The sequence below is a fragment of the Zootermopsis nevadensis genome, unplaced genomic scaffold (genome assembly GCF_977971745.1).
Source record: "Zootermopsis nevadensis isolate Lab colony 2312 unplaced genomic scaffold, Znev_1.0 Znev_ptg000050l, whole genome shotgun sequence".
In the NCBI taxonomy this organism is placed as follows: Eukaryota; Metazoa; Arthropoda; class Insecta; order Blattodea; family Termopsidae; genus Zootermopsis; species Zootermopsis nevadensis.
This window is the reverse complement of record NW_028259182.1, coordinates 3,652,115-3,674,425: the sequence shown is the minus strand read 5'-3', so window position 1 is coordinate 3,674,425 and position 22,311 is coordinate 3,652,115. Positions and strand designations below refer to the sequence as shown.

Below are 22,311 nucleotides of genomic sequence, written 5' to 3'. Positions count from 1 at the left end.
CAGAAGTAGTTCAGAACGATAAATTACAAACTTGGCCTCTTGAGATAATTCTGCCGTTCCTCAAACGCCCAAAACAACCTCAGATATTCTTAGAGCGTCGTTAAATAACTCATTCAAGGATTACTGGCATTTATGTATTAAAACTAAAAATGTGCTTCGTACAGATTATAAATACATCGGGCATTATTCGGGCTGGAATAAACAAAGATGGTTAAACGAAATTTGGTTACGAAAGAAACATTTTGGTGATTAAGCAACCAAATCATCAGAACACTGCAACTATCGCGAGGACATTTGATGACGTTGGTCTGGTGCGAATTTCAGCGTCTGATAAAGTCAGATGTATTGAGTTTTCTCTTTAATCCCTTGAAGACTAAACTCATCTGAATATTAAGAATTCAGTCCTTACCGCAAAGAAAACACAGCTGTTCACCATTTCAAAGACCAACTCGTTAATTCTGTTTAGATTCGCATGAAATGCGTAAGTCTAAAATGCAGCGTTATTGGTTGTGTAAAGAAGGTGGTACGTGTAGTTAACCACCTTTGGAATTTAAAAGGTTGAAGATTTCTGGGAGACTGCAGAGTGAGAATTTCGTTGTAATTGTAATGAAATGCGTAAGTCTAAAATGCAGCGTTATTGGTTGTGTAAAGAAGGTGGTACGTGTAGTTAACCACCATTGGAATTTAAAAGGTTGAAGATTTCTGGGAGACTGCAGAGTGGGAATTTCGTTATAATGCACTTTTAAACATATAAGATTTACTCCAGCCGTAGGACAGTGGGGAAATTAAAATGTTCGCTGATGGTACACCGTACAGAGTGATCCTCTCGTACGCTTACTTCGTAGACGTTATCCCAAAAATATGGATACACACAACGATAATATTCCGTATTATATAATGTGTATACATCTTTTTGGGACATACTGTATACAGGGGGGGAGGAGACTTCAAAATTTACTGTCACTAAGCTGACTGCCTTCGACCAGAACGGCCTTGGTTCGATTCCGCCCCAGTAAGAACACTCTCCACGTTCATACTGCCTCCTGTTTGTTGGTTAGTAATTCGTTTCTCCGTTGCTAAATCGGTCAGAAATGTCCAAGGCCTTTATACGCATGCGCGCGTGTGTGGCGTCTGGCTAACAATTTTGCAATAGTACGCATTCCTTACCCATAATCAAAAAAGAAAGAATTTCAGGCTGGAAAAATAACTCCCGAGTTGGCGAAGTCCTTGGGAATAAACAGCATTTTTGTGCACGAAATGGAACAGACTTTCTGAAACAGATAAAACAGCGTTTTTGAAAACGGTGTGGTAGCCCGTGAACTTGTGTCCCCGATGTTTTTGAAGTGCGCAGGTCATGACTGTGTCGGACTATCCGAGCGAGTTTCGTAATTATCCATTGTGTAACCATTTTACTTCCAACCTCCAGGGGCCTTACACGTATGATTATTATTTAGTGTTCTGTGTGACGACAGGTCCATATGAACAGGATCCTTCCATCCTTTTCTCGGACTGGGACCTGTTCATATACGTTCTTGGCAGATGATCCAGAAGTGGTTTGCCATTGCCTTCTTCTGTGTGTGAATGGAGTAATTGTTCGGATGCCACGGAGGAAAACTCCGTGTTGCCTAGACCACGGCCTTGCCCAACACAAGTTATAAATTCGGGCACCGCCGGGAATCGAACCCGAGACCCCAGGATTACAAGGCCAGCGTTCTAACCGCTAGACCACGTATCGAATTCTTTTGCAATTTCATTGTAATTTTTGTTTTAATAGCGATGGCTGGGTTTTCGTCAGCCTGTATCTGGTTGGATGATCGTGAACGTGAGGCCAGCTAGTGGGCTTTGGCTCTCAGAGGACTGTTACGCCACTGATTATTATTATTTATTGTGAATTTAATCTCAAATGTCTCTCTGTTTCGTTGTTACTGACGTAGAATTTTGGTTTCGCCGACAGGGGATGTGCGCGTAGCGGTGTTTTTTTTTACATATAGGATGTTCATTTAATCGATGTTGGCAATCACCGACATTGTTTCATCCGCGATGAGTGTGGCTAATGTCGGCGATGATTAAAACGAGAACTTTTGTCGCCTTATTGTGATGTTAAAAATGAATCACGCGACTTTGGACAGTGGTGAGTGCGTCATGGTTGGATGACGTGTGTCTTAAAAGTTTTTTTTTTCCCGCCGAAATATTTTTTAGTATCTACAGAGGATTGATTTACAAATTAGACTCTTCATGGCTGGTTCAGTGTCTACGATTCTGGACCCAAAGATTAGCTGTCTCGACGGGTTTAACGTGGGATTTCGTATTTCATGACCACGAATGTTAGGATAGTACTTTAAAAACACTTGACTATTCGTCGTTTATTCTAATTTATTGTTCTTAAATTTTGTCCAGTTAGATGCTATGTGGCCTAATAGCCTAATGGCTTAACTCAATCACAGATTTTTAAATTTTGATTTTTATGTTCCGGTCATAGTGCGAATTCGGGAGTTGGGGGGGGGGGTCCGGAGTCCGGAGTCCGTAAATAGCACGAGTGTTGTAGCGTATAAATTAGCATCTTTTTTGCATTGATATGTGAATGAAATATTGTCATCATCATCATCTGGAAGTGATTTATTCCTTTCAATTCGGAACCACTTTGCTATAATTAACAGTCGCTTACGAAAATGTGCTTTTCAGACCTACCGACTTTCTGTCATCTGGATTATACTTGAAATATTTGGTCAATATACCTTTGAGATAGACGCTGAATCGGGTGGTATATATGCACTGTAATTACCAGTGCGTGTGTGTAGTTCAAACACATGGACTGGCATTTAGATTCTTATGGGCGATGACCTAACTTCTATTATCTGTGGATTTTTTTTTATTTGTAGTGTTCTGTCTGACGACAGGTCCATATGAACAGGATCCTTCCATCCTTTTCTCGGACTGGGACCTGTTCATATACGTTCTTGGCAGATGATCCAGAAGTGGTTTGCCATTGCCTTCTTCTGTGTGTGTGTGAGTGGAGTAATTGTTGGGATGCCACGGAGAAACCGGGGAAGCCCCCGGAGGAAAACTCCGTGATACCTAGACCACGGCCTTGCCCAACACAAGTTATAAATCTGAGCACCACCGGGAGTTCAACCCGGGACCCCAGGATTCCAAGGCTAGTGTTCTGACCACTAGACCACCGTGGCGGCTTATCTGTGGATATTAAAAGAAAAAACATCAGTTCACTAATTTGTAGTCAAAATGATTCTTTCAGCAAACGTACTTTTGTGTGGTCGTGAATTTGTAAAAGAATGAGCAGTTGCAGCTTGCAGATGATTCTCGTTATACGCGCCTTTGCTGTGGTTCAAAAGTAAAGTGTAGCTCTCCTGTTGAACGCCATGTAGGCGCTTCTGGGAGGGGGATAAAAATAAGGTATAGCTCCTACTCATTTGCTATGGTGTATCACTCAGAAAATACGAAGGTATTTATATGTTTCGCGTTTTAAGCGTTGTAGATTAAGTCCCGTTTCCATTTCATCCAACTTAATTAAGTCCGATCCGAAACGAAACTTTCGCGGCGATGAAGTATAATGATTTTTATCTGGGTTTTTGAAAGGCAAAAACTCCAACGTTTTGAGTACCATCTTCGTCCTCAGGGTATGAAGTCACGTCACTTCACTTCACACCGCTGGTAGCCAGATAAAGTATTAATTATTAAGCCCCCTAATGATATAAGGTGGAACAGTAGCCTACAAGTTGTTGCGCTCCTAATTTCGTATTTGTTTATTTCTCTGTTGTAGCGGCATGTTACGAAATGTTAAGTTAAAAAAAATAAATTGATTCGTTTAAATGATCTGGCGTACTTTTGACGTCATTTTAACACTACGTAGTCAGAAGTTTGTAATTTTATTGTAAATAAAAAATAAATTAAAAAAACTTCTGGATAGTTGATTGTATGAAATATCGTGGTGTAGTTGGCAGCGTCTTCGTATTAGATATCGCTTGAAAAATTTTCGTGGTTTTATTCAGTCCTTGAATATAAATGATGGAATAGTGAGCCTGTCTTAAAAATGTCTCCTGACCGCTTCGGAATTCAGTTAAAAAAAAGCCATAACTCCCAACGCTTTATCTGTCTGTATGTAGTATCGACTTCGATATCGATTATTCTAACTCGTATCTCGTTGTATTGTCTACGCTACCGAAGCCACGTGCCAATTGGCGTCCTGAACACGTGTTCTGGTGACCTCTAGGAAATGCGTTTTTATTGGAATTTTTTTTGAATCGAACCGAAGTCTTCTAGTGTGAATCAGGGCTGTGTTGTTAAGCCGAGAGCTTTATCAACGTCTGGCGCCTCGCTGCCTTGGCCAGATCTATTTATGTAATAGTTGGAGTAAGACAACGGGGAAGAGGGGTCGGAGACCTCTCTGTACTGTTTTCGTTCGTCTGCAGTAGCCCATTGTCCTAAAGGAACATGGCCAGATGTTTAGCTTTAATATCGACGCGTGACATGTCCGCCCCCGGGGTCTGGAATTATATCGGCGCAACCTTCAAAGGCTTCTCGGAAGAATCAGGAGAATGACATTCAACCCTTTAAAAGGAAAACGTTCGTCTGAATAGTATTTAAAGAATTCAGTCCGTACCGCGAAGAAAACACAGCAATTCACCATTAAGAGACGTGGACTTCGAGGCGGTAATGCGTTTGTATCTACGCTAAGTTGACCCGAAATGGAAAAATAATCTCATTTGCGTAGTCTGTGTAGGCCACCTCCGATCTGGCTTACATTGTTTTCCCCGCCCACAGTCTCCTTTCCACGTTTTATCGGCCATCTTGCTTCGAGCCCCTAATTAATTAACCACAGCGTCCTTGTCTTGAAACACGTGACCTTGAATGTCTCCTTTATTAAGAACTGAATAGGTAAACGCTGGTACGTGGTTAGCATCCCAATAAAGTCTTGGGAGTTGATAAATTGTGCAGCTGTAGAATGTCTGTCTTCTGAGTGTATCTTACTCTAAAGCCCCATCCCCGTCATCAGTTTAGTATATAAAGACGTACGCCACGATGTTTTGAACAAAATTAGGTTACGCCGTTTAGAAAAATACGACGGAAAGAGTGGGGGATATATCTGTCAGTATCGCCGAGGGCTTAGATTCCCCCGGGTGGGTAGGGACTTCGATATAGGTTCCCGAATCGAGATCCGGTCTGGGTCCCCAAGTCCCCGGGAGCTTTCACTTACTTGTGGTTCAGAGGTTAAACATGGGTTTCCTCCATACGTCTTGAGGTAAGTCAATGCAAGAGTGACGCATGTACCCCACTCATCAAAACGTAATTTTTTGAATCCTTTCCGACTGAATTATAGTCGCTCAGGTTAAGACATTTTTTTCGCATTCCAGAGCTAAATTAATCCAGTAAAACATTTACACTATATATTTTTTTTTTGTTATTTTAATGTTGTGTTTCCATCTATTTCGAGGTTGGCCACGTGCGGGCAATTTTATTCGTTTCTCGCCTTTTACGTGCTTGCTACGTGCCCAGCCTATGTTTATTCAGGAGTGATATTTTTTATTATAAAATATACCGATGTAAATCTTTTTTTTTCTGAACGGAACTTGATGAAATGCTCTTAACGATTGTGGAAAGTTTAGGCGAGCAAACGTAAGCAGTTGATGAATTTCACCGCTGCTGGTTGCCCGCCGTTCCCCTAATAATTCACAAAATATATCAAGTTTAAAAGCGCGGTATAACGGATATCCGGTTGTCAGATGAGAAATATCGAGCAACTCCGGCCCAAGGCGTTGACTCATTGACTTCGATTCTGGACGGAGGACGTGGGTCTCAGCTTCTGCGCTCATTTATGACGACGCTGCATCATGTGGAAAGTTATTTATTATTCTGTGAGTTATAAGGTTGATTTCTGTGGAGTGGAGTAGCATGAGGGGGGGGGAACGGGTCGTGGCAGGTTTTAATGCACTTTAAAACTGTGAAGTGAAGAACTACGAAGAGGTTCATCAATTCGTCACCCCCTTTCATGTCACCTGAAGTGTTCTGTAGTCTCGGCTAGCAAAAATGTGTGTTTCTGTTACTTATACCTTATTCTGAGAAAACGTAGCTAAGGACAATCGCCTGTTTTTAGATTAGCGTTTGCTAAATTTAGCGGTATCCGTTATTTCGGAATGTGGATAGGCTATTTCTGATCGCTGTTTGTGGCTTCACTCCAGAACATGTTCTGGCATCGTCTCGCAGCCCTCACCATTTTACCAAAATGGGGGGGGGGGAGCACAAGAGGTTAATGAAGTTCCATAATGTGGTTCCTGTCAGGAACCTGGTCTCAGGAACACAGGCCGCCCGTCGTGTTTGCTAACAGTGCGCCGACAATAATATGTGGTCATGACACATGAGGTAATAGGAGAATGGAGAAAATTACGTTGTTAGGAGCCTCAGAAGATATCTGTTGAACCGTCCAATATGGTAGAAGTTTGCCGACGTTTCAGAGATGCTTGATGCCTCCATCATGAGGGCAGATACCTCTGAAACTTTGTGCAAACTTCTACCAGATTACAAGGCGTTACAACTCAAAGAGACAGTCAAATTTGTGGTTTATTCAGTGACGCTGTCTGTAACTCAGGTTATGTACCGTCGAATGGTTTGACGTGTAATGAAGAGGATGGGATACGAAAGAAAGTGGTTGTAAAAATCTCTATATTTTCTAAAGATGTCTCAGTCAGTAAACTTATTAGCTGTGCTGAAGGGTGGCCGGGTTCTGTTCCCGACTGGGGTACTCGGTCTTCTGACGATTTCAGATCGGCTCTGGGACCCAAAAAGCCTTCAGTTTCATTGGGTATCGCCGACTGTCTCGGGCGTTCGAACGGCCGAGACGTGATGCACACTCCTGTACGTTCGTTCGATGGCGTGGAGCTTTCTCACCACGCCCCCTCTGCCATAAAGACATTTCTCACATTTTACACCTGCAGGGATAACATTACCAATTCGTGGAGAGGGTTTCTGAGCCATCCAGTCGTGTCTGAAAGGGTGAAAGACACCCTTAAAAACCTCTCACTCGATTTAACATTCAGAATCTCTGAATTTTTTTGGTTTCGCGTGATTCTCTGTGTTTTCTTTGCGGTACGGACTGAATTCTTAAATATTTCGACGAACTTCGGCTTTAAATCGGCCATCTCGACACAGGTTTTCCTTGGTTTTCCTCTGTCTTCAAGCAAATGCTGAGATGGTTCCCAAGTTCCAAGTTGCCACTGCAAGCTTCTCATGCAGCCCTCCCGATTTAAATTAATCAAAATTTACCACCCCTTAACGCCGTCAAAATTTACCCCCCCCTCCCCTCAGTAGGAACTTCTAAATTACGTATTAAACTTCCAAATTAATAGCCTCAGCTCTCGCTAATACAAAATTTCAAAATTCCGTCTTTTATGCCAATCATCACACTAACGCCTTCACTCTTACTTTATCCTTAACAGAAGGACGAGCGGGCATTGCCTGGGGACCTTCTAGCTATAAGATGCTCTTTCTCCCCCCCAGATATCGAAGTGTCTCTCACTTCTCCCCCACCAACTTCCTCTTTCTCTCTCTTTTTCGGCTTCAAAGGGTTAACCAGTTGATCTATGTAATGGTGAAGCGTTGTGTTTTCTTTGCGGTACGGACTGAATTATATATTAATTAAGGGAACTTCGGGTTAAAAGGTTTTAACGAGTAATGCGAGAAACATGGCTCGTGGGTTAGTGAAACTCACTATTGCAGGGAAATGACTTTTTCCTTTGTGTGGGTGCAGGGCTCTAAATTTTCGATGGTCGTAGTAAAATCGATATATGCCGGGGTCGGCGCCAGTCTTTTGTGGCACTGCTGTTACCAGCTGTTGTCTACTGACGTGACTGGTTCGTTGGTGGTGGTTCAGTGCAGAGGTTCCAGGTCGTGGTCTGGAAGCTTCAACTCCGAAGACCGAGCGAGGTTGTAGATGGAGACAGTGGTCGAGTAGTTGGAGTAGAACCAGCCATGTTTGCGTCCGGAACAGGTTCGGATACATACCTGGATCCACTCCTGTGGTTTGTAGAACCAAGAGACAAAACAGTTGCTGGCAGATTTCCGTCCAAGTAACTCACCTTCGAAGTTTGCCTTCACGCACTGTTCACAAATGTTATTCTTCTTCCTTTGCGTCAGTCTAGCTTTTGCGTCGGCAATTAGATCTTATACAGATAACTCGACGTATATTAATGATTTTTAAACGAATTACAGAAGAAGATGGCTATCTTGTGGGTTGTTGCGCTGATAGCCCTGATGATGGAGGCAGCAAGAATCTCTGAAACGTCGGGGGAAAAAATCTAGTAGAGTACACGACGCAGACAGCCATATTCTTAATCCCCGTCGTGAGAACCTTAAATATCTCTCAGCTGACCAGTATAGTTTTAAGAGAGAAAGTTCTCTGCTTGTAATTTTCTCCATTCCGATGCTGTTCATACGAGGCGCGTCCTCAAAGTAAGTTTCCCTGGGGCCGTTTACAGAAACAAAACACAATTTCATGGAAATATTTATTGCAACAGATACAGCAAGTGTCCAGCTATTTTTCAACATATTCGCCACCGGAATTGAGACATTTGTCATACCGTGGGACCAACTTTTGAATACCTGTGTCGTAGAAGTCTGCCGCCTGGGATTGGAACCACTGTGTGACAACCATCTCCGCCTCTCTGTCATTCTCAAAACGCTGACGCTGACCGGACAGGAATTTCTTGAGGTGTAGGAAAAGATGGAAATCACTGGGAGCGAGGTCCGGGCTGTAGGGTGGATGATTAACCACCTCCCAGCTGAACTACTGCAGGAGACTTGCTGTCCGTCGAGCCGTGTGCGGCCTAGCGTTATCACTGACCGCACTTCACAGTCGGCGGGAGCTGGAATAAGAACCTCCATCTTCAACAGCTGCAACGATGCTACTGTGAGAACGCGGGAGGTGCCGTTAGTGCATGCGCCATGCTACGTCATTGCTCTATCACGTACGCACAGTCGCTTCGCGCAATATAAGGTTTGCTAGCTGTGGGACGAGTGGGAAACTTACTTTGAGGACGCGCCTCGTATATCGTGTGTTCAGGTGTCATTATCAGCATCTCGTTTGAACACGGCCGCTTAGTCACTGTTTCATTAGACCTTGCATAACCTGAGCAGTTGGTGCAGCGTCGCAGACAAGGCATATGTGCGTTTTAGTAGTTTCCTGAACCGCGAATTTGTCATTGATACCGAGAGCCGCGTCTTGAAACGTGGAAACACCGCAGTCCTGAACTTTAGTGGCAATCAAGACATTTAAATGTCACACGTATCAGGTAGGAACAGTCGCCATTGCTAGCAGCCGATCTAACTCTGTATGGTAATTGCGTTAAACTACCATAACCTTTCCGTTTTACCACGAGCAAATGCCTATTTCGACACCCATCGTCGCCAGGTTAATACCTTAAATAGGCCACGACTCCTTTCCACTTCATGTTCTGTTCATCATACGTCATTCGTCCTATCATTCGACGAAAAGAATTTCTGAGCTACTGAATGTCCCGTTAAATACGACACTGGCCGAGGGAATATTAACTTTTCAGAATCCGTTACATTTCTATGTTAATTGCTTTAATTCTCGTCTGTCAAATTTATTAATTCCTCCGTCAATTAATTTTGTTATCTCGTCTTATTTCAGTCGTAATAAAAGAAACGTTTAATAATTGTTTCGTAATAGTCCTTAAATAAATCGGGATGAACAGTTATGTACGAGGGTCGCTCATTAAGTAATGCCCCACATTTTTTTCCTCAGAACATATTTATTCAAGATGGCTCAAATTTAGTGACAATATAAATCAATGTTTCCTTTACACATACTATTTTTCCACATAGTCCCCATCAACTTGTACGGTTTTACGCCAGCGTGGAACAAGTGCGTGCATGCCTTGCCGGTACCAGCTCTTGTCCTGTGCACGTAGCCATGTCCTCACTGCTTGAATAACGCTCTCGTCATCTTCAAACCTTGTTCCGCGGATAGCATCTTTAAGTGGCCCAAAGAGATGGAGTCGGAGGGTGGATGGGGCAGCACCGTTCAACCAAATTTGGTGATTTCTTCCCGGGTTCTCGGACTTGTGTAAGGGCGTGCATTGTCATGCAGGAGCAAAATTTCTGCTGGATGCTTGTGAGGCCGAACTCGTCGGAAACGCTTCTTGAGGGTTTCCAGGGTCATAATGTACGCGTCTGAATTGATGGTCGCACCTCTTGGCATCACATCCACAAGAATGACCCCATCACTGTCCCAAAAGACAGTCATCATGACTTTTCCGGCGGAGGGAGTTGACTTGAATTTCTTCTTTCTCGGTGATAGAGGATGATGCCACTCCATCGACTGCCTTTTTGTCTCCGGCTCAAAGTGGTGTATCCAGGTTTCGTCACCTGTAATGATCCGGGACAGAAAGATCTCTCCCTCAGCATCAAAACGCTCCAACAATTCAGAAGAAATCGTTTTCCTTTGAATCCTGTGGTCTGCTGTGAGACTTCGTGGAACCCATCTTGCGCACACCTTCGAATATGCAAGAGCCCGGATAATTGCAATTACACTTCCATTACTGACTGAAAGCTGTTGGGCCAATTGTCGAGTTGTGATACGCCGATCCTCACGAATAATGGCATCCGCGCGGTTCAACATGTCTGGAGTGGTGGCTGTGGCAGGACGCCCAGAGCGCGGCAGATCATGGAGCTCGGTTTCTTCACTTCCTGAAGCTTTAACTCTCTTAGCCCAGCGACCAACGGTGCTCCTATCGACTGCACAGCTTCCATACACAGCACACAAACGTTTATGAATGTTCACCACAGTTTCTTTTTCAGCAAAAAAGAATTCAATTACAGCTCGTTGCTTGTAACGAGAGTCGTTCACAGACGCCATTTTAACAGTTCACTACAGCTCCGCTATCGGTTTGAATCATTTGAAACTCCGTACACGAACGCGGGAAACATCAAATCTCAAGCATGTAAAAGTGCACTTTTCTATCTTCATTATTGGCTGAGAAAAAAAATGTGGGGCATTACTTAATGAGCGACCCTCGTACATGTACAACGACACATCACGTTTCTTACAACTTCGATGTAAGAGAATATTTACGTGAGAAATTCTTATATTAATTCATTTTAAATTTCGCGCCGTGCGGTTGGTTATGTTGGTACTGGGTTCCATTGAAAGATGGCGTGTTGACAGAGCGCAGTTTTTTTTAAAATTTTGTTTCCTGGCTTTTATCTTACGGTTTGAAAGTCACACACAGTCTACCAACAGTGGCAGCTTAAAATTTGTGATCAGTCTATTGAAACGGATGTCAAGTGAATTCCTCAGGAAGTAAGTCGTAATTAATACTAATTTTGTCGATCGGTGTTTCTTTTGTTTTTAGATTATGGTTTGAAAAGAAGGGCAGCCAACTTCGGGTTAAGGACGTACCAGGTTTGTGTTTGAACTCAGTACAAAAGAACTCATAGCATAGGGCATTTTTACTTTTTGCCAGTCGCTTTGTTCATTTCCTAATGCTCGATTCAGTGCTTTCAAAATTCATTATGAATAAGTTAACTTTGAATATATTTTGAAATTTTCTTACGTGTATTTGTATTATTTTGTTATTAATAAGAATATGTTGATTTTACTGGTTTTTCTGTTCATCTACGTACTTAATATATTATTAAAAAGTAAAGCTGTCCCACTATACGCCATGTAGGCGCTTGGGGGAGGGGTTAAAATCACTACGGCGTTGGCCAAAACCAGAAACTCTGGGCGTTTTGATGTTTTGTCTAAAAAAAATGCCCGTAAGGAGACCGGTATTTGACATCGCTGATGATTATTTATGTTTAGAATGTGACGTGACGGTAGAATCATCTGCAAAGTCGTAATTTAATGTCCTTCAGTCTTCGGCGGTAGTTTTAACGTTCGTGACCCAGTCTGTCGGGCGTCGGATGATTGTGTAAGCGTCTGTGCTTAAGACACGAAGAATTTCTCTTCAACACAGGTTGGCGGGACTGTCTGCGTTTACCCTTTGAAGACCTATGGTAACCATGCCCGTCCTGTTTTAACGATTAACTAATCTTCGTTTTGTATTTACGTGTTTCGTACGATTCTCACTGTAAACAGGGATTATTTCCTTAAACTGCGTTAACTCTTTGATCTTCGTAATGGTGAAGTGTAGTGTTTTCTTCGCGGTACGGACTGAATTCTTAAATATTATTTAGACGATCTTGGGCTTCAGAGGGTTAACCAGTTGATATTTTTAATGGTGAAGAGTTATGTTTTCTTCGCGGTACGGACTGAATTCTTATATATTATTTAGTACGTGCTTCGGCTTCGAAGGAGCTGGAATCTTAGGTTATTTAACTGTGATCCAGGTTAGTTCTGTCAGTGTTTATTGTGGAGTTTGATTCCCGGGAGGAGTAGGTGATTTTTTAGCCACTGTCTTCCGGGTTCAGAGCGGACGGAGCATGAAATAGACGACATATCTTGCGACGAGATGAAGGCGGCGTGGAGTTATGCTCGGATAGACTTCATAGTAGGCATGCTAGCCGTGATTCGAACCGGATACTTCAAAACACGAACGTTATACGTACACCAGTCCGCTCGACGAACAATAAAGAAACGTAATTTGTGTTTGATGGTAACTGATTACATGTGCATGTGGGATTTAGTATGGTGAGAGATAGGAGTCTATCTTATCTGTGAACTATTTGCCTGTTTTCGAGCGTCGACCAGATCAGCACTTACCAGGTACATGTTCTGTTGGCCGCTCTTAAGCCTTTAATCATCGTGAATCCCAAGTCAGTGTATCTGACAGTGGAATACAGGCTTCACCAAAGATATGAGATGTTCGAGCGAACTCTGACGATTATATCCGTGGTCCGTAAACTTTCGTTATAATTTAGTTTATTTCCGTGATAATATAAAGTAAAATAATGGATTTTTTTTTTGTAGAGGACTGTAGATTTTTGAAATCCATTTCCCGACAGTATTCTGGAGCTAGGTCACCCCCTCCAAAATTCAGAAAAATTGAAACGTGCCTATAACATAAGCTAAGACGACAAATAAATTGAATTAAGAAAATAGGTCAAATGCAGCTGATATGTTACAAAAGAAATATGTTTTTGCTGGAGTGGGCTGATGAACTTCTACAAAGATGCTCTGTGAGGAAGAATTGAGTAAATTTGAAAAGACGCCACTGCAGAGTTAAATATATATATATAGGCCTGTTCATTAGAACGAAAGAGTGTGTAATGGAAGGATGCCAGAAATGCAATGAAATGTTCTGTAATATTCGAAAGAAACGTTTTGAGAGGCCTACAATGAACGTGAAGGAGGGACAGAAAGAAATTTGTGAGTTGACGACGAAGGACCTGGATTTTTTCACGTAAATACGTCTATAAGGAAGGGTCATTCGGCAAAAAAGTGTACCTAGGGAACGTCGTGTTTACTCGGCATTGTTGTTACCTATAAAACATTACATTACATTTCATTACATTCAGCTACGGTGGTCCAGCGGTTAGAACGCTGGCCTTGTAATCCTGGGGGTCTCGGGTTCGATTCCCGGCGGTGCCCGAATTTATAACTTGTGTTGGGCAAGGCCGTGGTCTAGGCAACACGGAGTTTTCCTCCGTGGCATCCCAACAATTACTCCATTCACACACAGAAGAAGGCAATGGCAAACCACTTCTGGATCATCTGCCAAGAACGTATATGAACAGGTCTTAGTCCGAGAAAAGGATGGAAGGATCCTGTTCACATGGACCTGTCGTCAGACAGAACACTAAATAATAATAAGATGAGGTGGTCCAGCGGTTAGAACGCTGGCCTTGTAATCCTGGGGTCCCGGGTTCAATTCCCGGTGGTGCTCAAATTTATAACTTGTGTTGGGCAAGGCCGTGGTCTAGGCAACACGGAGTTTTTCTCCGTGGCATCCCAACAATTACTCCATTCACACACAGAAGAAGGCAATGGCAAACCACTTCTGGATCATCTGCCAAGAACGTATATGAACAGGTCCCAGTCCGAGAAAAGGATGGAAGGATCCTGTTCATATGGACCTGTCGTCAGACAGAACACTGAATAAATATAATAAAAAACCACAGACCCATCTTAAGCGTAACTAATTCATGTTGAATAAGCAATGTCTTAATCAAACTTTACTCAATTGTAAAGCATGTATAAAGGTAAATATTTAGAATAAAGCCAATATATAAACTTCCTCTCCGTATAGACGTATTTACGTCAAATTCTCCGGAACCGTGGATCCACTGACAACTTTTTCCTTCGTTAGGGGTTAACCCTATTCGCTTTACGACAATAATTTTTGCTGTCAAAAGTCCGAAGTACTTGATCAGATTGTGTGGACAGAAAGCCATAAATAATCAAGTATGCAGTCTTATGTTGCGTGTTTGTTCTTGCGACCACAGAAATGCACATAAAACGTTTTCGCTACGATTTCAAAGCAGTGCGGTGCAAACCAGAATGTTTTATCGCTAAAGATAAACTCTGTAATGAAGTGCAAGTATTAGACAAGTATCTTAGCTCTCAATTGGCCGTCGTACCAATGTTGATTCTGGAACGGCGTCTTGTACAGACTAGGTTAATTTTATTTATATTGCCTGGCGTCTAAAAATATGCGGTCTCTCTTCTTGTTCGGGGGCTCACCCATTTTCAGAGGTCTCCCTTTTCGTGCTTCATTGACATTTCCCCCCCCCCCCCCCTTTATTCTGTAGCTTTGTACGTTCTGGTCTGTTCAAAGTTTTAAGGTCGTCTGTTTTGTCCGTCTCCACTCTTCCTATATGCCCTTTTTGAATTTGTTTTTGTTCTTTGCAACTTTTATTTCCATTACGGTCATTGTTTTTCATTTCGCGCCCGATTGTACAAGCCGTGAACGTCTTCAAAAAGTGTGGAAAGGCGAATTGTGATTACTTTCCAAATGCGTTCTTTGCTATTTTGCATAGATTACTAACTCCTTTATAATACGTGCAGTGAAAGGCTGAACGTACTAGGATTTCACTGCAGAAACTCGTTTTCTTTAATTTTGTTAAATATTCATCATGTCAAAACATGTTTCAGATAAGGATTTTAAAGTTTTTGTAATCGACAACATCGGATTCGAATCATAGTCTATATGGGATGTGCAAGAACGTGACAGTGTAGAGACATCCATTACCAAATTTCATCCAGATGCGTTTAGTATTTTTTTTTAAATATAAACACGCGGACAGACGGACAGACACGATATTTCATATATGTGTTAACTTTTAACTTCAGATGCTTCACCTCAGCGCTTTGCAACCGACAAAACTCGCTAAAGTTGTATATAGATGGCGCATTTTAATGAGTTTAAACGAATAAAGTTGAATTTTAAGTAAACTACGGTTCACGGACGAAAAAATCTTCCCGACAACTTCCACCCCAAACGTCTAATTCCAAAGCACGCATAAATTAGTACAGATAATGTCTTTTATTGATAAATAAACGTCCAAAATGCAAAATAGAGCTCAAATTCCTGAAGATATTATGATAAAAAATATAAAGGTGTCCCACTATACGCCATGTAGGCACTTGGGGGGTGGGGAGAGACAGTGTAGCTCCTACTCGATCTTGTCCTGACTGAGTTACGACGTTTAATATAATACAAGAGATAAATGGGTGTGTTCTGTTTGTCAATTTTAACGTCGTGTGAGATAGAAGTTGCTGTTTCTTGAGACCCGCTGTGTAAATTTGGGGGCGGGGGGGGGGATCAGTACCATCATGCTACAAGGGTGTGGTCTGTGTGTAGGTGGGGACGAGTCATTAATTGCAAGGGTGGGGTGCCAACTGCGTCCCTCAACCCTGTCGGTGACACTCGGTGGCCGAACGTCTTCCTAATTTCTGATGCAGTTGGATGTTGATGACCAGAAGTAGACATTATTTACGGATGCAAGGCTTTCTTTTCTGGCGCCATCTAGCCAAGACTAGGCCGTGGAATACATTATCTGCTCACCATTATCTTGTAATCGTATGCAGCGGAATGTACGTGATGATGCACTGCAGTTTCTTCTCAGAGGGCATTTTGTTGACGTCACAAAGTCGTGTAGATAGCGGATTCAGAACACAACACTAGTGACTTGATGCAGTAATCAGGACAACTTTTCATTTGCTCTTTGAAGCCCTAGTGGTAACTATGTTTACCACCTGATTTAGCAATCAGTAAATCTTCATTTTGTGTTTGTGGGTTTCGTAAGATTCTCACCGTAAGCAGCGATTATTTCCTTAAACAGCGTTAACCAGTTGATCTTTTTAATGGTGAGGTGTAGTGTTTTCTGAATTCTTAAATATTATTTATACGAGCTTCGGCTTACAAATGGTTAATTATCAGAATAAATGTCCATTATTTCCTTAAACAGCGTTAACCATTTAATCTTTGTAACGGTGAAGTGAGGTGTTTTCTTCGCGGTACGGACTGGATTCTTAAATATTATTTATACGAGCTTCGGCTTACAAATGGTTAATTATCAGAATAAATGTCCATTATTTCCTTAAACAGCGTTAACCACTTAATCTTTGTAATGGTGAAGTGAGGTGTTTTCTTCGCGGTACGGACTGAATTATTAAAATAAGACGAGCTTTTCCCCCAATCCGTCCTTAGAGATTTTTCATTCGTCGTTGCCAATTACTATTTGGTTTATTTAATGACACTTATTCAGCTGCATTGGTCAGAATCGAATTAAAATATGGATTTTTTTATCATTTGCCCGGTGAATGAGGAAGTTCATGAAACAACTCAGTAATGAGTATCGAATGTTGAGTGTGTTTGAAATATAGAATGTAATGCCAATGAAGTCTAAGCTTAACTACATTGAACAGAAGTAGTTCTTGAGAAACTTACGTAGCTAGTGAATAAGTTTTTTAACTCGACATAAAACGAAGTCGATCAAAATATATTTTTTTTTCGAAATTTGGCTGTACCTCGAAAGACAACACAAGACTGCTTCATTAAAAAAAGTAAACTTGTTAGTGCTGTTAGCGAAATTATCTGTGTTTACAACGAAAATCGTCTGCGGAGTTATTGATTTTTTGTTTAAAAAAAGGTGGTTCATACAATTGCCACTGACTTTTAAGGACCACGCCTTATCGGCTGTTGGCGTTTGTTTATTCAATATAATCCCAGTTACCTCTTGCTGTCATTCAAAAGCATTATTATGACTTGTTGACAGCAGTAATCCATTTAAAATACATCTTGTTATTCAAAGGCATATGTCGTATCGAATCTAAACCATACGACACGTACTGCATACAGGAATGTATCTTTGATACCGAATGTACTTAAATATATTGCGGTTTGTATTTTATGATCCGTTTGTGTAACAAAAGTTACAATGGAACCACGGTTCCGGAGAATTTGACGTAAATACGTCTCTGTAATGTAATGTTATCTTCAATGTCATCCATCTTGTTACGAAAGTGCATTGTTGACGGCAGTAATGTAACACAACAATGCCGAGTAAACAGATGACGTTTTCTAGGTATCATAACAATGCACGCAAGCTAACCATTGTTGTCGGTCCATATTTACACATTGTTGATATGGATCTTACACGTTTTCCTAGGTAACAACAATGCCGAGTAAAGACGACGTTCCATAGGTAACCATTGTCGTCGATTTGTTGATATGGATCTTACACGTTTTCCTAGGTAACAACAATGTCGAGTAATCACGACGTTCCATAGGTAACCATTGTCGTCGATTTGTTGATATGGATCTTACACGTTTTCCTAGGAACAACAATGCCGAGTAAACACGACGTTCCATAGGTAACCATTGTCGTCGATTTGTTGATATGGATCTTACACGTTTTCCTATTTAATAACAATGCCGAGTAAACACGACGTTCCATAGGTAACCATTGTCGTCGATTTGTTGATATGGATCTTACACGTTTTCCTAAGTAACAACAATGCCGAGTAAACACGACGTTCCATAGGTAACCATTGTCGTCGATTTGTTGATATGGATCGTACACGTTTTCCTAGGTAATAACAATGCCGAGTAAACACGACGTTCCATAGGTAACCATTGTCGTCGATTTGTTGATATGGATCTTACACGTTTTCCTAAGTAACAACAATGCCGAGTAAACACGACGTTCCATAGGTAACCATTGTCGTCGATTTGTTGATATGGATCTTACACGTTTTCCTAAGTAACAACAATGCCGAGTAAACACGACGTTCCATAGGTAACCATTGTCGTCGATTTGTTGATATGGATCTTACACGTTTTCCTAGGAACAACAATGCTGAGTAAACACGACGTTCCATAGGTAACCATTGTCGTCGATTTGTTGATATGGATCTTACACGTTTTCCTATTTAATAACAATGCCGAGTAAACACGACGTTCCATAGGTAACCATTGTCGTCGATTTGTTGATATGGATCTTACACGTGTTCCTAGGTAACAACAATGCTGAGTAAACACGACGTTTCATAGGTAACCGTTGTCGTCGATTTGTTGATATGGATCTTACACGTTTTCCTAAGTAACAACAATGCCGAGTAAACACGACGTTCCATAGGTAACCATTGTCGTCGATTTGTTGATATGGATCTTACACGTGTTCCTAGGTAACAACAGTGCTGAGTAAACACGACGTTTCATAGGTAACCATTGTCGTCGATTTGTTGATATGGATCTTACACGTTTTCCTTTCACATTTTCCTTTCACATGTTTGCCGAATTACCCTTCCGTATAGACGTATTTACGTCGAAATTTGAATTCTAAGGACTGTTATTGATTTCGGTAGTTTGAATTAAAATGTGTGGTGCAAGGAACTGTGAAACATGCTGTTTACAGTGTGTAAACGTCCGTTTGTGGTCGACTGCAGCGCGAAAGAAATGTGCTCTGGGTTGATCGCATTGCGACACCGGACAAGTTTATGGCTGGGTGACCTTCAGTCGTCTTGTTTCTGCGCTTTGTTTAATGACATTAGTTCTCTCGGATCGCTATTTTAGCCCATTTTCCGTTCTCTCTCTCTCTCTCCCTCTCTCTTTTCGTCGTTAATAAAATGCAGCCCGAAACTGCGGGTGTTTCCACGTCAGTGCGTGCAATCATACATTTCTCGTCGGCATTATTATCAACACTGCGGTCACGTGATATTTCGTGTGGGGGAGAGAACATTCACTTTAAAACAGTTTACTTGGGACGAATCTGTGCGTTCTGTGCACGTCATTAAAAATCACTTTTTTTTTTATTGAAGAGCTCGTGGAGCGTTACCTCCATGTGTTCGTGGTGTGGTGCTCAGACACACTTGAAAACTTTGCCATTTACCATGTCAGATTTTCGGGTTTTCACGGCGGAAAGTACGAAGATGACGGCCTTCTGGGATAATTCGCCGTTTATCGACATGATGATGGAAGCGGTAAATACCTCCGAAACGTTTGTCAACTTGTACGATACTGCACGACGCAGTGCCTCAGAATGTTATCTTTTTTTTACGTCTATTTTGGTCCCCAAAGGATAATAAGTGTTAATAAATGACTGTTTTAATTTGGTTCTCAGATTTCGACTGTCCACTTTATTATCTTTCTCGATAGTTGACAGGGCTTTAAGGACTGGGATATTGCAAGGCGTTTCTGTAGTTACAGAGTTCAGCAGCACGCGTTATAAACGTGTGGGAATTTGAATTGTCTATTCTCGGAAATAAGAGACTTTTCTGGCAGGAAGCATCTTTCTTTTAAACAGTATTACGTAGTTAAAATTTTCGACACCATCCTCATGATGTGCGTTTTGGCTCGAGGTCAATTATTAAATTAGCCCGGAAGCATTTGCTCCCATTTTGGATTTCCCTGACAATTTACAAACACGTTTGTGTGTGCTGGTTGACAAAAGAGAGACATCCCATTACAAGCAACACGTCATGAAATGAGTGAAGGCAAAGCTGTACGCGTTGTTAACTTCATTTGTTGTTTGAAGTGTTGCCAACCTCACTTTTTCTTCGCCGTTTTAGCGATTAGAATGATCTTTCGGTACTCATGTTTCAAAATGGTGTTTAAGCCATTGCCAACTTGTTTACTGCCTTGTATTGCATTGTATGCGTGCGTTTCGTTATCTAACGAGAGATAAGCGGTATTCATGCACGGTTGCTAGTGAACAAATGTTGGACAGATGTTGGAAGGCCTGTCCGGTACTGGAACAAAGTGGACTCGGTGCATCGTAGTTCACGCCTACCAGCGATCTGAGAGAGAAGAGAGAGAGAAAGAGGAAATTGGTGGGGGAGAAGTGAGAGACACTTCGATATCTGGGGGGGAGAAAGAGCATCTTATAGCTAGAAGGTCCCCAGGCAATGCCCGCTCGTCCTTCTGTTAAGGATAAAGTAAGAGTGAAGGCGTTAGTGTGATGATTGGCATAAAAGACGGAATTTTGAAATTTTGTATTAGCGAAAGCTGAGGCTATTAATTTGGAAGTTTAATACATAATTTAGAAGTTCCTACTGAGGGGAGGGGGGTAAATTTTGACGGCGTTAAGGGGTGGTAAATCTTGATTAATTTAAATCGGGAGGGCTGCATGAGAAGCTTGCAGTGGCAACTTGGAACTTGGGAACCATCTCAGCATTTGCTTACCGTTCACCCTTTGAAGCCAAGATTTCAGTCCGTACCGCATAGAAAACAACCAGAAATAGTTGGTTAATCGCGTCTTAGTTTGAGAATCATACTAAACACGTAAATTTAGAATGCAGAAATTAATTGCTAAAGGTGATAGATACATATAGTTCGCATTGGGTTTTAAAAGTTCTTTGTTTTCATGTCGTAGTTTAAAAAATGCTACAAAACATTTACGTAACAGATAATATCGCGAGCTAACGAAGTTCGTGAACAGATAACTTCTAAGTTAACAGAGTATTTATGTTTATAGCTGACTGGTTGACTAAATAGGTATTTTAACTGGTTAAGTAGCGATCATGAAGCTATGCGAGCATTTTTATAAAAGATACAAGGTGATTATCGAAGTTTATAGTCAACTTTCAGACTGGCGAGCCTTTGAAATACTTGCGTAACTTAAAACCGATTGCATCATTTTCGACACGTGGACCTCAGAAGGTAGAGATTTAATCGTGTTTCTGACATCGACGAGAACGTTTTGAAATGAAATAAATTCCAGGAAGAACGGCTCCCATAAGTCCGGCTTACAACGTTGTTAAGCTGACTGTACTACCACATGGCGAAAATTGACCGAGCTTCTTCTACGGGAGAAGCCTTTCTCAGATTAGTTCTTGGAACTAGGAACTAGCTGTCTCCAACCCCCCTCCACCAACCCCCGTAAAGTCTTCCCAATTCTCTTGCTCTATTTTCCATCTCTTCAAAGATGGTCTAGTTTCCTCAGGGGTGGCCATTGTTCTATCACGCTGGCAGCTTGAGGCTCGTGTAGTAAATTCTGTGCTTTGGGACCTTTTCGCAACCACTGAACGCAGTTTGTATTTGTAATTAAATTAAACTGAATAGAGTCTAAGAATTGTTAAGACTCTCTTCGAAATTTAAGCGTTCTCAAGGTCACACGCATTTTTTTTTACCGAATCGAGTTATGAAGATGGCTGTCTTCTGGGTTTTTCGCCCTGATGATGGAGGCAGCAAGGACCTCCGAAACGTCGGTGAACTTCTCAAGTCGTGAGGTGCGAACCTCAGTCCTGTAAGAATGCAGGTACACGGTGAACATGGCATGTAAACATCCTCTGTGTTCTACGAATTTATGCTTCGAGAAAGCTGCCTAAAATATTAAGGAATCGGTTTAGCTGCTGTTAGATCTGAACACGACAGCGGTCTTTTTTTTTTGGTGGGACGTATTTTTCCCACCCCTGGGTTACACAGTGATGCCTGAAGCTTCATTATCCCCGTGGGGTTGTTCGGATGACTGAGGGAGGAATGAGGGTTGAAACACACACTGGGCCTTACAGGCTATACCAAAAGAAAGTTTTAAGAGTTGGCGCGCAAATATGAATCACTCCTTCGTTAGCTTTCTGCTGATGCAATAATTTCTAAACTTAATTTATGTTTTCTCTTAATCAGTGGCGGATTGGAGATTTTCCAACCCGTCGTAACGATGTTTGTGATTATAATATCGAAAGAATTAGGCGTGAAGTTTTTCTGTCTTCTTAAGCACCACGCCATGACGCGGAGGTGAAGATCCTTGAGTTCCCAAGATCTTTGTTTGATTTGAGTTATTACCATAGCTTCGCTGCTGTGTAACGAGTTTGTATGTAAAAAAAAAATGAAGCTGAGAAGATTCGAGGAGGATGTGAACTTGATATAACTGCGAAAATGGCTGTCTTGTGGGTTG

General features: G+C 41.7%; 1 protein-coding gene across 5 annotated transcripts in view; it reads left to right on the top strand.

Moving 5' to 3' along the window:
- Snoo (Sno oncogene) overlaps window positions 1-22,311 on the top strand; it is a 132,049-nt gene that overhangs the window by 5,289 nt on the left and 104,449 nt on the right. The window contains exon 2 of one of the 5 annotated variants that reach the window (XM_087361047.1): window positions 11,385-11,434. The exons of 3 other annotated variants lie outside the window; for them this stretch is intronic. In XM_087361047.1, coding sequence (XP_087217173.1) covers window positions 11,385-11,396 — 12 coding nt within the window. In that variant the 3' untranslated portion in view covers window positions 11,397-11,434. Of the gene's footprint in view, window positions 1-11,384; window positions 11,435-22,311 lie in introns of those variants that run through there. One more of the 5 variants, XM_087361045.1, reaches the window with a different exon arrangement.